Source organism: Scleropages formosus, chromosome 4, assembly GCF_900964775.1.
Source record: "Scleropages formosus chromosome 4, fSclFor1.1, whole genome shotgun sequence".
Classification (NCBI taxonomy): Eukaryota; Metazoa; Chordata; class Actinopteri; order Osteoglossiformes; family Osteoglossidae; genus Scleropages; species Scleropages formosus.
Window position 1 is genome coordinate 27,301,379 of NC_041809.1, and position 13,676 is coordinate 27,315,054.

The following is a 13,676-nucleotide window of genomic DNA, read 5'->3' on the forward strand; positions in this document are numbered from 1 at the left end:
AGTGGCAGAAGCAGTTTTTGCCTTTCTTTAGACAGCTACCATGCTGAAAGTTGTGCTTTATTCAGACGAAAAGTGTCCAGTGTGGTGAACCATACCATCCATGATAAAGCAGCCCTTCTGAGTTGTCACTGGGTTCAAGGGCTGCCCTGATGACACTAACATCTCTCTTTGTGCACCTTTGCATTTTACCCTGTATACATTTTTCTCTCTGTGTGTTTACACAACATTTTTTACATATAAGCTCCAAACATATTTAATACCAGCCACTCTACCATGCATTATTTTGGTACTCTTTTGATCAGATATTTTCTCACTGGTTATCTTGACTGGTTGCCACGGAGATAACAAGCTTGCAGGCAATAGACAGTATTGCAAAATAACATTTCACTCTCTGAAATATTGCACTTGCCGAAATACCCGTGCTAATGTATAATCATTTACTCGTGTGAAAATCTACTACAGTACACAATACATATTATATTCTGGGGATATACATTCTTGTTAAAATTAGCACTTAGTCTTCAGTCTAACATTTCTGAGTTAGTTTTTTCTCTTTTGTGGGGAAAAAATTTCTAAATTATCTGACATTTCTCTTGAACATATAGAAGTTGATGTAGTAAATCAAATATCCATGAGCACATGGCCATCTGATCCAATGAAGTTTTAATCTCATGTTTAATTTCTTAAAATAGCTGCAGACTATGTGGCTTAATGAGTGATAATCAAACAGGAAGATTTCATTTTAGGAGGGGCTGTTATTCACTGAAACCTTTCTGCAAGCTCAGACTGTTACAATTAAACAGCAGAAACCTAGTTAACGTATTTGTTATGAATCATGAAGCAGTCATATGGAATACTCAGTCACACCAAGCAGTAATTACCCTAAACTCTTTGGCTTTCTGACAGCGACACAAAGTGAAATTGAAAAGGCCACTTGTGAACGAAACACTGGAAATGACTGCCCTTCCACCGTCACTTGCACTTCATTTGCTCAATAGGCCGCTGCACAAAACATTTAGGTGTAAAATTATGAGCTATGAAAATTGCTGCCATTGCCTTTGACTAACAAAGTTTTTTGTGGTCATCAGTGAAACTCACCTAATGTGGCAGATCTGGCAATCTTTAAAATGGACACAAACAGGCTCAAGTTATAATTGTTCTTTTTATTTTTGAGCTCGTTACTATTCATCATTCATACAAATGGTTTGTAATGCTGGTGGTGAGGAGTAGAGTCTTAGCCGTCTCACTTTCCCTGGTGATGTGGAGCCACCAGACTTTCAGCCACTGGCGATTAGAGCAGACCAGTGGAATGGGTTGGGGGAAGGATGGAGGAACAAAAGGTGGAGGGAGAGAGAGAGATGTTGGTCAGCTCACTGCTGGATCCTGCGGATGGACTGGATCTGGCAGGTTTGGGAATGGGAGCCAAACTCCCTGTAGTGCTTGTACTCTCCACCATGACGATCACACTCCATGATGTACTGGTATCCGCGGTAGCCAGGGTATTGATAGCACACCCAGCTGTTGAGAGAGACAACACAACAGAGAATCAATCACACTCGCAACCAGTCTTATTCTCACTCAATGACTTGAGTGAACTGTTTGCCCTTGTCAGGGTTGCAGCAGTCTGGAGCTTCGCTGAAGCACTGGGCACTAGGCAAGGAGGGGTACCCCCTCGACAGGATGCACACATTCACACTCTATGGGCAATTTCGAGTCACCAGTTAACCTGAAACAGACGTCCTTGGACTGTGGGAGGAGGCCGGAGTACCCAAAGGAAACACATACAGACATGGGGAGAAAAAGGAAACTCCACGCAGACTGAGCTGTAATCGAACCCGTGTCTGAACAACCCAGGTGCTATAAGGCAGCAGCAGTATTTGCTGAGCCGCCATGCTGCCCTCCAGTCTTTTACATCACATAATTTTTCATCCGCTAAACTACATAATAAGGCTGTGTTTAAGGTGAGGGTTTTTTTATCAGCAACTCTACTGCCAATTTATAAAGGCTGACATAGGTGACAAGAGTGATCCAGAAGTTATCACACGGTTTTTAACAAACTTTCATGAGCCACTCTCAGTACAACTACTTTTCTTTTCACATGTGAAGGCAGCTACTTACGCTCCACTCTGGACCTGCATGGAACCGATTTCATTGTTGCACCAGCCCATGGCCTGCAGAGAGGGGTAGTCATCGCATATCTCAAACTGGCGTCCAATGAAGTTCTCCCTCTCAAAGAGAATGATTCTGCAGTCCTTGTGATTCTGCTCCAAAAATGGGGAAGAAAAGACACCAGTTGTCAAAATTCAACTGTCATGCATGACCAGCAGCACTAAAGATTTTTCCACAGTACATCTCATTACAATGAAACTGCAATAAAACTCATCCATATTGGTCCAAAGTGATCTGATTTAATTAAATCTGATGTGAATGAAGAATGTTTGAGTGACAAGTCTGCTGAGTCTGCTTTCTTCTGGGGTGGATTCATGGAAATCAGGCAACTCTCTTGCAACGACACATGACAAAAACAAGCTGGGTAGGGGATCCTCACAGCAGAGCAGATGGGCCTGAAGGACATCATCCTCTCAATGTGGTAGGCGTTGCTGCCACTCCAGGAGTCCCACCTTGGGTACTCACCCCTCTCCAGCACAAATTGCTGCCCACAGAAGCTGGTGTGCTCATAGCCCACCCAACTGTGGAGAGAGACAGGTAGTCCATTGAGATGGCTGTCGCATTCAGGCACAGCCAAACAATTTCCATTGGCAATGTCAAAGAAGTTGAGTGTGATTTGTAGTTAAAAAATCACATCCTTGACACACACACATTGTCTGAAACCGCTTGTCCCATGCAGGGTTGCGGGGAGCCGGAGCCTAACCCGGCAACACAGGGAGCAAGGCTGGAGGGGGAGGGGACACACCCAGGATGGGACACCAGTCCGTCACAAGGCACCCCAAGCGGGACTCGAACCCCAGACCCACCAGAGAACAGGACCTGGTCAAACCCACTTGCACCACCGTGCCTCCCCCCTCACAGCCTCCAGCAATTGGAAAATTTGAAAGTGAGTTTTTTATATACTGTACATCTACATGCTGTGCAGTTCTCAAAATATATACAAAAAACATAGGAGCTGCTCTGATTACAATATAGTGTTGCATTATTTAGCTGATACCTTCGTCCAAGTTAGCAAGTTAGGTTCTCACGTAAATGTGCCCATCATAAAGTTTTGGTGTACTTACGCTCCACACTCGACCTTGACGGAACGGATGTTGTCCATGCCACATTCCATGATGTTCTGGCAGGCAGCGGTGAACTCCATGCGCCTGCCCTGGAAGTGCTCCTGATCATAGACGGTGATCTAGAGCAGCACACAAGAGAAAAGGACCATAAAGGCCAGTCAGAGTCAGACGCACCTTTAATGTGTATAAGGGAGGGGGCGTGTTCCCACATGTGTATTTTATTAGAGACTGTCTGTGCGAGTGTCTTGTGCACATAGAGTGTAGGCACTATGAGAGACAGGCTTATGCATGGTGTAGGGATGGCTCACCTTAAATGGCCCCATAGGCATGGGGTTCATGGTTGTGGGGTTGGTCTGAGCCATATTGTTGAATATTTGTTGATTGACCTGCGCACAACATCAGAAGAGGGGTAGATAGGGTTACAAATACACACACACACACACACACACACACACACACACACACACACACACACACACACATTCTCTGAACCGCTTGTCCCATACGGGGTCGCGGGGAACCGGAGTCTAACCCGGCAACTCAGGGCGTAAGGCTGGAGGGGGAGGGGACACACCCAGGACGGGACGCCAGTCCGTCGCAAGGCACCCCAAGCGGGACTCAAACCCCAGACCCACCGAAGAGCAGGACCTGGTCGAACCCACTGCACCACCGCACCCCCTTTGTGTTACAAATACACTATAACTGAAATCTGATTTCCACTTTTTGGTATGTGAATACATCACAGAATAAATTTCACATTCCACATAATTTTACTGGCAATGCTTTTATTAATATCCCTCAGCTTTGCATCCAGGCTGAACTGTCAGCCACTGTTTGTTTGTGTTTGTGCTTCTCTAATTTTGGCTCCAAGAAGTCAGACCACATGGTGTCTTGCTCGTGTCTCATCGCCCTGTTTACAAACACACATAGAGCCACGTGACCTTTCCTGACCTTGTAAAAATAGCAGGGAATAAGCCATACCCCTTTGAAGGTGCTTCTTAGACACAGGCTGTGACAGGCAGCTAAAGCACCGAAAGGCTATTAACCTCCAGCTGTTTGAACTATGGGATGTGGCCGGATTCGGCAGTAGCGACTACCACACAGCGGCCAATGCCCCACCACAGGTCAGAGCACAACACTGGAGATACACTGCACTCCATATCAAAGCACTACTCTCCATGGAGTATGCCAGTGGGTATATATATTTTCCTTTCTGCGTCATTGATTGAACATATATATTATACATATACATTTGCTTCATCCAGACTATGCTTACTTCTCCTTTTCTTCCTGAGCTGCCATAGTGTTAATTACACCGAGGTTGCTGAGTACCTGAGTGGCTGCTGCAGCGGAAACCTCAATCACATTCTTGCTATTGAAGCTCCCACTAGAAACAGAAGTAGGCAAAGGGGAAATGTGAAGTGAAGCCGCAGGGCTTACCTGACCTACCCAAAAAAACTGTGCGCGTCGAGGAGTTCCACGAAGCGGTCTCCAGCACGAGGGACTGCAGGCCTATTTATAGTGGGCCCAGGCCTGCCTGGCTGGAGTCAGCACATTGCTGCAGGTCCATTGTTCCTCTGAGCCTCAGGCTTTACAGTAGGCCCCCTGCGCAAGAGAAAGGGACCCACAGGACACCGTCACAGAGACATGAGAGTGGGGATGTGTAATATAATGGGGACACAGTGTATGTTTCAGGTGTATCAGCTTCTGGATAGATGAGATTTATGTTTTTTATGTACTGTTTCACGTACTTACAAGTTAGGGATGTACGACTTGTGGCATATTTTGTAAACAAAAGGGACACTATTATGTCAGTAATCAGATTACATTACAGAAAAAAATGTTACAAGTTTGCAAGAACAAGTATGTATTTTCAAAATTTATTGACATATTGCACATACACATACGCACTGATTCTCATTTCAAAACAGTACATAAAGATGTGTTGACATGAACCTCTCTACTGTGATATCTGCCTCGTGTTTCTCAACACAATAAGTAAGCTGTTATGCTTTCAGTGACATCATATTAATTGCAAACAAAGAACATTGTTCGTTTTTTCCTCTTTAGAAAAACGTGACGAGTTCTGATCAATGACCAGGAGGCACAAAATTCAGGGCGGCAGGAAGTGTATCACTGGAAAGTAGTTCTTCGGTCAAACATGACAGTCAACGTGGATCGGGTGGATGCTAAAAAAAAAAGGAGGGTGTTTATTGCATGAAAAAGGGGTGTATTCCCCGACTTTCTGTCCATGTTCTGTAACCTTTAATGATCTCAACATATAATCACGTTTTGGTTTAAATGTCAAGAAAGTTGTTCTGGGAATGTATTCTTGAGCAAGGCATTTCATCTAAATTGATTCTACCTAGCGGCTAAATATCAAATACATTCTGTAAACGTAGGATGACTTCTCGCCCATTTTTCTATGCGTTGCCTACTTGGTACCACTGTGATCAGACTAAGTCTGGTCTTGTCCTGCCAACAGGTATTTCAGCTATCTTCATTACAGTAGTGTCCATCATTCCAACATCTGTCCAGTCTCCAGCTATTGCAGAACTTAAGCCAAATTATACATATTCTAGTTAGCTTCTCCCTGGGGGGTGTGGTGGTGCAGCAGGCTTGGCCAGGTCCTGCTGTCTAGTGGGTCGGGGGTTTGAGTCCTGCATGGGGTGCCTTGTGACGGACTGGCATCTTGTCCTGGGTCCCCCTTCCCCTTCCAGCCCTGCGCCCTGTGTTGCCAGATTAGGCTCCGGTTCGCCGCAACCCTGCTCGGGTCAAACGGTTTCAGACTCTGTGTGTGTTGCTGTGTAGCTCGGTAGTAGTTAATATCTTCCAGTACTAAACTTGGCATTCAATTACTTCAGACATTTAATTTCAGGACAGATGTTAGGAGTATAGGTGCAGAGAGAAGTAGCGAAAAGAATTGTAGAATTCTATAAAAATGTTACGAAATGGACTGGGGCTCTATCCAGCGTGTATCCTTGACAAGTGGTTACAGAGAGTGTGTGAGACTGAGTATAAAATTGGTAGCGCTAGGGAGATTGTAAAACATTGTTTGGCGCACGCTCCAGTGAAGGGAAGTACAACACTGAGACAGCACTCGTGCAAGAGAATGCATTTTAAAATGTTTAACTTCCATCTTTTCCACACTAACCTATACTCACTTGAGCCAATTCAGGATACACACATATCTTAAAAGAAGATGAACCAGATGCCATCAGTTCTGGGAAATGAATCATAAACCTACTGATCACAAGCTGAGTACATTACTAGGTAGACGGAACACGGAGTCTAATGTGAAAGGTCATACATAGTCCTCTTTGTGGGGAGATCGCACTGTGAGAGGATTTTCGCTGCTCAGTCACCGAGACACTTACTGCATAGGAGCTGCTGCCACTGACATACAGTGCTTGTTGATACTGGTCGTTCTGTGTAATATTATGAAGAAGCGCCACATGGCATCGTGGTTAAGACCTGATGAAATGGAGGCAAGCTGTAAGATTTACGGAGTATACTGTAGTGTTTTAAAGTGTAGACCTCTGGAGCAATCCTACTGAAGGACCAGGGCTTTAAACAACTGCAAAACAGGACCGCAAACCAGAGACCAGACACATGTGTGGGTTAATGCGCAGCCACAATGCATCCCAGCTCACACAACAGGTCCACAATGAGTGCACTCACACAATGAATGTGCCGAGGACCGCTCCTGAGCTCAGCACATTGCACAAGGGGTCTGTAGGTCTGCCCTGCCGGGTGGAACAGGGGGCTTTCTGCTGATCTGGGTGGCAGCTCACCGGAGGTCAACAACAAAGAGATGCACAGAGTCAGCGAGCCTGTGAGACAGGCACCCTCATTCCCTCCCATCTCCACCACCCCTCACAAAAAAGTTCTCACTACTACCCAATGATGATGTGGATGGACTGCAGGTCAGGGGGTGGGTTATATATGTATATATATGGCCAAACCAAGGTGGGATTCTGTACTCCTTTTGGACCCTCCCACCCCTTCCTTCTGCACCTCTTACACTTATTGGAGAATTCCCCAAGGTAAGAGTGGGAGGTTGAAAGGGGATGGGGGGGGGGGGTCAAGGGTACAGTTGTATAGGTGGATGAACTAATTGAATAATCTGATGTATTATCTATATCTAGTTTGTGAGGCCATGACAGTCTGAACCAGCATACGTCCCTTCTCTGTAGAGTCTTTGCCTGCTGAAAACGAGACAAAAACACAGAAGGGAAGGCAAACAACAGTAAATGGAACAGTGCTTCAAAAAAAAAGCATACATGTTCCTAAAAAGTATGACTTGCTTTGTCTTACAGAGACCATGGCTCACTCCGGAGCTCAAGGGAGCATAGGAAGCCACCCTCCCCCCACGTACATGCGCAACTACAAAGTAGGTCTGGACACAGCTGCACTGCGTTGTCAAAGCAAAGCTTTTCCACATAGCAATGTCACACCTGTCTGCTCAGACATAACACAGAAAAATGACCAAATATGACCAAATATATAGTAAATAAATACAAATTTATCACTCTGGAGCAGATTTTAACCTGCTGGATTATTCACCATTGATATGGCGAATGGCCTACATAAATATATTCCTTCAAATATGTGGAATATAGTCATGTTGCAACGTATATCACATTTTATATTGAATAATTACGGAGATACGCAGGAGGTATAACAAGCCGTATTTGCACTGTATTCTTTTGGTTCCCAATGTATCTCCTCGCTTGTTATCTCCAACCGATCCATGTACTTGTTCTCGTCTACCACCAGTACACCTGATAGAGCTCATTCAGAAATTATCAGTGGGTTACCTTTTGTCCCTCACATGTCCTCTAAACGTTTGCGTTAATGATCTTTGTCCCCCCCGTCTCTGTGCTGGTCAAGATCTGCTTCTTTGAGTATGAGAACTTCCAGGGCCGCTGCATAGAGCTGAACGGAGAGTGTCGGAACCTCGGCGAGCGTGGGCTGGACAGGGTGCGCTCCATCCGTGTGGAATGTGGAGTGTAAGTTATTGTAACTTCTATATTTCCCAAACAAATAACAGCAAAACGTGACACACTTAACTGTGGTCATGCATTTTAGACATCTTTACAGGGATGTTGCCACATCTGCGCTCCACTGCCTCCTGTGGTCTGTGTTTTCATTATTGAGGAGTCTGATGAATACACCCCATTCTCATTGGCAGCTGAGCCACACAGCTGCACACAAAGCAGGTTAACTTTTAATCAATGCCGAATAAATAAATATTTTATTAATAACAATAAAGCAGCTAGAGCACCGACGTATATGTTGCGCTGAAAGGTGCATCACAATGTCTTTCTGTATGAGCAGGGAGCTGCTCTCTCATTTTGAAAGTTACAATTATTTTTCAGGAAGTTATGAAAACAGAGTATGCTGCAGATACTTATATTATCTTGGTATTGCAACATAGCTAAAAAAAAGGAGAATTTTGTCCTTATTTTGTCCCATTTGCAACTGCATGATTCTTTTATCTCTGGTGGAAATCTATGAAATGCTGACAAGGACCAAAGTAAAATTCTTGAATCTCAACTTTGTTGCTTCTCAACAAAGTTAAGGATCTGTGGTATGAGTTCATACTAACAGTGCTTGCCTGAGGGACTGTGAGATTGAGAAATGGTTTGCGGCACAGCGATTGTGACATTTCGGCCACTTCAAAACATCTGTCTGCTGGCTATGAGTTACACTTCAGGTGATGTCTCCACCTACAGGATCCTTATGATTTACAGTGATCTGAGATGTGTTTTTTATTTAACAAATTTAAATTTAACATTTAATATTCAAATTTACACAAGGTAACTGCATAAAATGCAGAAACGATAGTCAATTAGATTACATTATTTACCTTTATTTTTCCAGATAAAGATTTTAAACATTCAATACCAAAGTTTAAAAGTGAACATTAAAATTAATCCACAACAACCATGAAATTTATATGAATAATAAAACACATGAAAGATTTGAAAATTAATACAGATATTGTTTAAAATATTTTGTATATCTAGCCATGTTGTTCAAACATACTAGAAATTTACAGAAATATTTCTTTTCTAGTTTCAGAAATTGTTGTACACTTGTATACTTTTTGTTATGGCCATGAAGTTTGACTCTGATTAACCTTTGAGCAGTAGCAACTGGCCAGTGGCATGTTTTACACAGCAGAGGATGGGTATGTAGAATTTCTTGTTAGATACTGTTGTTTTATGCATCCAGAAGTGTGTGGATTTTGATTGTTGGTGAAGGGTTGATGCTCTGTTTTGTGCAGCTGGATGGGCTACGAATTCCAGAATATGAAGGGGGAGATGTTCATGCTGGAAAAGGGCGAGTACCCCCGATGGGACTGTTGGTCCAACAGCTACCGGAGTGACTGTTTCATGTCTGTCAGGCCTGTGCGAATGGTGAGTTCTGACAAAGTGAGCTGCTCTACATTACCTTTGCTTTAGCATTTGCCGAAAGTCCCTTAAAGTGAAGATCCACTGCCTGTTAAACTGTTTATTTGTTAAAATTTTATCAAAATTGATAACTAACTATTTACAAATTATTATACTATATTTTGTTTAGGTGTGGCTAAATTATAGGCACAGGTGGCGCAGTGGGTTGGACTAGGTCCTGCTCTCCAGTGGGTCTGGGGTTCGAGTCCCGCTTGGGGTGGCTTGCAACAGACTGGTGTCCTGTGCTGGGTGTATCCCTCCCCTTCCAGCCTTACACCCTGTGTTGCCGGGTTAGGCTCCGGCTCCCTGCAACCCTGAATAGGACAAGTGGTTCAGACAATGTGTGTGTAAATTATGGGCTACAATTACAAGAGACCCAGAAACACCTAAAGTGGGAACAAACAAAGGCTACATTTTAAATAAACTGGGGACAGCTGGTAGCATAGTGGTTAGAGCTGCTGCTGCCTATGGACCCAATGGTTACAGGTTCAAATCTCACCTCTCACTGTAGTACCCTTGAGCAAGGTACTTACCCTTAATTGCTCCAGTAAAAAACACATAAAAAATTATTATAGGTAGATTAACAGTGTAAGTTACCTTGGAGAAAAGCATCAGGTAAATAAACAAAAACTAAGCAGAGAACTTAAAACAGACCCTTTCCCTGCCATCAAAAACAGGACCCCCATGATCACAGAATCTGCCTGTTTGAAGGCATGAATTTTGATGGCCGAAAGATGGAGGTCTGTGATGAGGACATACCTAGCCTGTGGTCCTATGGATTCCATGACCGGGTAGCTAGCATCCAGGTCACCGGAGGAACGTAAGTACTGTCCAGCATGACCACAGAGTCCTCCCACTGGCTAGTGATATGCCTTTCAGAGAAGGCTCAGGGGAATAACAACAAATTACCATCTGTAAATTTAAATGAAACATGCAGAAACTTCAAACAAATGAACTGAGACTTTTTTGCAAAAGGAAACTTATAAACATGTTAAAGTGAAAACATTATACATTTTGTAATATATGCAGTATTTTGGGAGATATATAGTTTTTTTCTTACTATAAATTTATACTATGATATACTCTAAATTGGATACATTGGGCTTCAGGGCACTGATTACAAGTTTCAGTACTTGATGCAGCAGAGGATGTCTCTCATACTACTCCTCTCTCTACTTACCTTGTCTCTAGGTGGGTAGGGTACCAGTATCCAGGTTACCGTGGATACCAGTATGTATTTGAATGTGGAGCTTACAAACACTGGAATGAGTGGGGTGCTCAACACCCCCAGATCCAGTCCATCCGCCGTGTGAGAGACATGATGACACACCGTCGTGGCTGCTTTGAGTTTACTGCATAGAAGACAACAAGATTCCCACCTGGAATGGAGGCCAACATTTCCATGGACCTCCAAGGCACCAGCTGCTGAACCGTGCTGATGGTGAGGCTACCTGTGGATGACTGGCTGTAGCCCCAGCAGAAAAAATAATTTGTATTTATTATTCATTTAGACACACTTTTTGAGTCAGGGAATGTATTTGCTCCTAGGCATACCATATTTAAAATGTGAAATGTGTTCATTTTATAGTTTTTTTTAGTTTTTGCCTGCGTATATGCACCATTTTTTAAACAATAAGCAGCATCACTCAAAGGGGCATATTCATTTAGATACTTTTTCCTGCAGTTTTAACAAACACTAATGAAAAAATAACATAGATTTCCAAACAATCAATAAAAAACACAGCTTCATCTGTTCCCATGACAGCCCCATAGTGTGCACAATCCTCCACAGAGGGCACTGTTTCCTGAACACACTTTCAAGGGAAATCACTTCAGACACAAACTGTGTACAATCAAGGGTCATGTGAGGCCTCCTTGGCCTCCCCGAGGCCTGCCTGCCTGTCAGTCCAGTCCACACACCATGGTGACTGAAATGAAGAGGACAAAAAGGAGGGATGGTCCAGGGTGTTCGGTAACCAAGAGCCTCATGGCTGCTGTGTCCTTGCTAAGTTCCTACATGTAAAAACTTTGGGAAGTAGCATTTACCTTTGTGACTGGCTGTTCACAAAGAGCCCTGTTTCACTGTAACTTTCTCAGGGATCCTAATATCTAGAAAGCAAACGGGTGTAAAGTTTAATCTTTTTATTAATTTAGTAAAAGTACAAATAAACATGAAAAAACAACTGTGATGGTAGGTAGAAACAACTTTTCCTCATTGTCATTATTATTTCTTTTGTAGCTGATTATGTGAACTATGATTTAGATGTGTTGTTTCTGAGTAAAAGTCAGACATCACTGACTGGGAGAAACCAAGGATTTCAGATTAGCCCTACTATAAGTACAATCATAATGGTACAAGTACTACCTGCTTAATACAACTCACCCTTGGACAAACTTTTATATAATGTCTCTAAACATGGAATGACACTAACTCAACACCACACACTTCTGACACACGTGAATGCTTCACACTGCCAAACCAAAATTTTTTGCTGACTTTATAATTTCTCCCAAAGATCAGCTTTCAGTTCAAGTTTATAACAGAGGTGACTGGTTACCGAAATGGTACAAAATGTTATACTGTACTTACATAATGCAAGTGACAGGAATCTGGATGTGGGAATTTGAAGTATGAGCAAAGTATAACCTGACCAAAATTTCCCACATCCAGATTCCTTCCAGAACAAACAAAGTCTCTTCAGCCTGGCCAATATTAGTTCACTTATACGATTCTGACCTGGGAATTATCGACAAATTGACATATTTTCCATTTTTCATGGTAGTACAACAGTGACAGTGAATCGAATGGACAGAGGAAAGTGACTGGTGCAGTAAGTAACCTAAGAATTTCTTAAAAATCCAGAAACCGTAATAGTGCATTTAACTGATTTCGGATTCGGGGGACAAAATTGTCGGTACTTCGCCGTTATTTCCGAAGACTTGGTCCTTCGGTATATCTCCGTAACAGTCTGGTGGATCTTTGGTGGATGCCGCCGGTCGGTTAGCGCACTGCAGCAGTCGAGCTACCGACGGAAGTGCATAGACCGTTTATTATTACTAATCAAACAGGCTGGTGTTGTGCTCTTTTTTTTACTCGTCTGTCTCTCTCGCCAGCACTGACAATAACACGGAAGAGGAGTAAAAATGACTGAGTAGACCATAAGTTACGTTTTTTCTTCTTAAAAGATGGTCGGTAATTTATTAGTTTTATTTTTATCTTCTGTGTATGGATCCGGAACCCACCTCTGCTCTGTTCCTCACTTGACAACCGCGCGAGTGGTGGGTCATGTTCGAGCACCTTGCACGCATGCATACATACCCATCCGGCGGTCCATCCATCCAATGTTAATAACTAGTTGTTCTGAGCAGGGTGACAGTCAGTGGACATGAGTTTATCCCGGAGGCACCGGGCGCAAGGCTGGAGGGGAGCGGGGTATACACCCTGGACGGGACGCCAGTCCATCGTAGGGTCGTACACAGACAGAGTCAGTCACCCATTCACACTACGGGCAATTACTATACTGATACATGTGCATGTTTCATATACAGTCTGTTTTCATGTGTATGGCGACAGCTGTGCGGTTTTCCATGTAAATAAGGGTGACGACGTGCTGCGTTCTTATTTAAGACTTTTAGCTTCACACAGACACTATTCTGCGGACATCTGGCAGATTTAACGGACATTGATTGGAATTTCGGAAAGCCAATGAGTCCGTTAAACCATGAAGGATACACTGTAGCGAGCACTTTTCAGATGACAGAGACGACGGATCCCACTGCACTGCAGCCCATCGTTTCCTCTTCTCACTTTTGCGTGCTTGATTCACGTGGCCGTTAAGGTGTTTCCATTAAAGCTGATCCTAGTACTGACAGGGGGACTCAACGGAGGTATGGAAAAGCAACAGTCGAAAAGGTTCAAAGAGCTCCTTAGACCGCTTTGAGCAGGTATCTCGCAGATGTGAAAACACAGGCAAAGCGAGCAACA

General features: G+C 43.5%; 2 protein-coding genes across 2 annotated transcripts; one reads left to right on the top strand and one right to left on the bottom strand.

The window, feature by feature from the left end:
* Positions 1-1,370: 1,370 nt before the first annotated feature.
* LOC108921231 (beta-crystallin A1-like) lies at positions 1,371-4,718 on the bottom strand. Its single transcript, XM_018730582.2, has 6 exons — positions 4,674-4,718; positions 3,542-3,619; positions 3,234-3,352; positions 2,549-2,690; positions 2,119-2,261; positions 1,371-1,518 (listed from the first exon to the last, which is right to left on the bottom strand). Exons 2-6 carry the CDS (start codon positions 3,593-3,595, stop codon positions 1,371-1,373), a joined length of 606 nt encoding a protein of 201 aa, XP_018586098.1. The 5' UTR covers positions 3,596-3,619; positions 4,674-4,718.
* A 2,839-nt stretch (positions 4,719-7,557) lies between these two features.
* On the top strand, positions 7,558-12,104 carry LOC108921219 (beta-crystallin B1-like). The gene is made up of 5 exons (XM_018730569.2): positions 7,558-7,626; positions 8,127-8,245; positions 9,526-9,658; positions 10,369-10,511; positions 10,883-12,104. Exons 1-5 carry the CDS (start codon positions 7,558-7,560, stop codon positions 11,049-11,051), a joined length of 633 nt encoding a protein of 210 aa, XP_018586085.1. The 3' UTR covers positions 11,052-12,104.
* Positions 12,105-13,676: the final 1,572 nt, after the last annotated feature.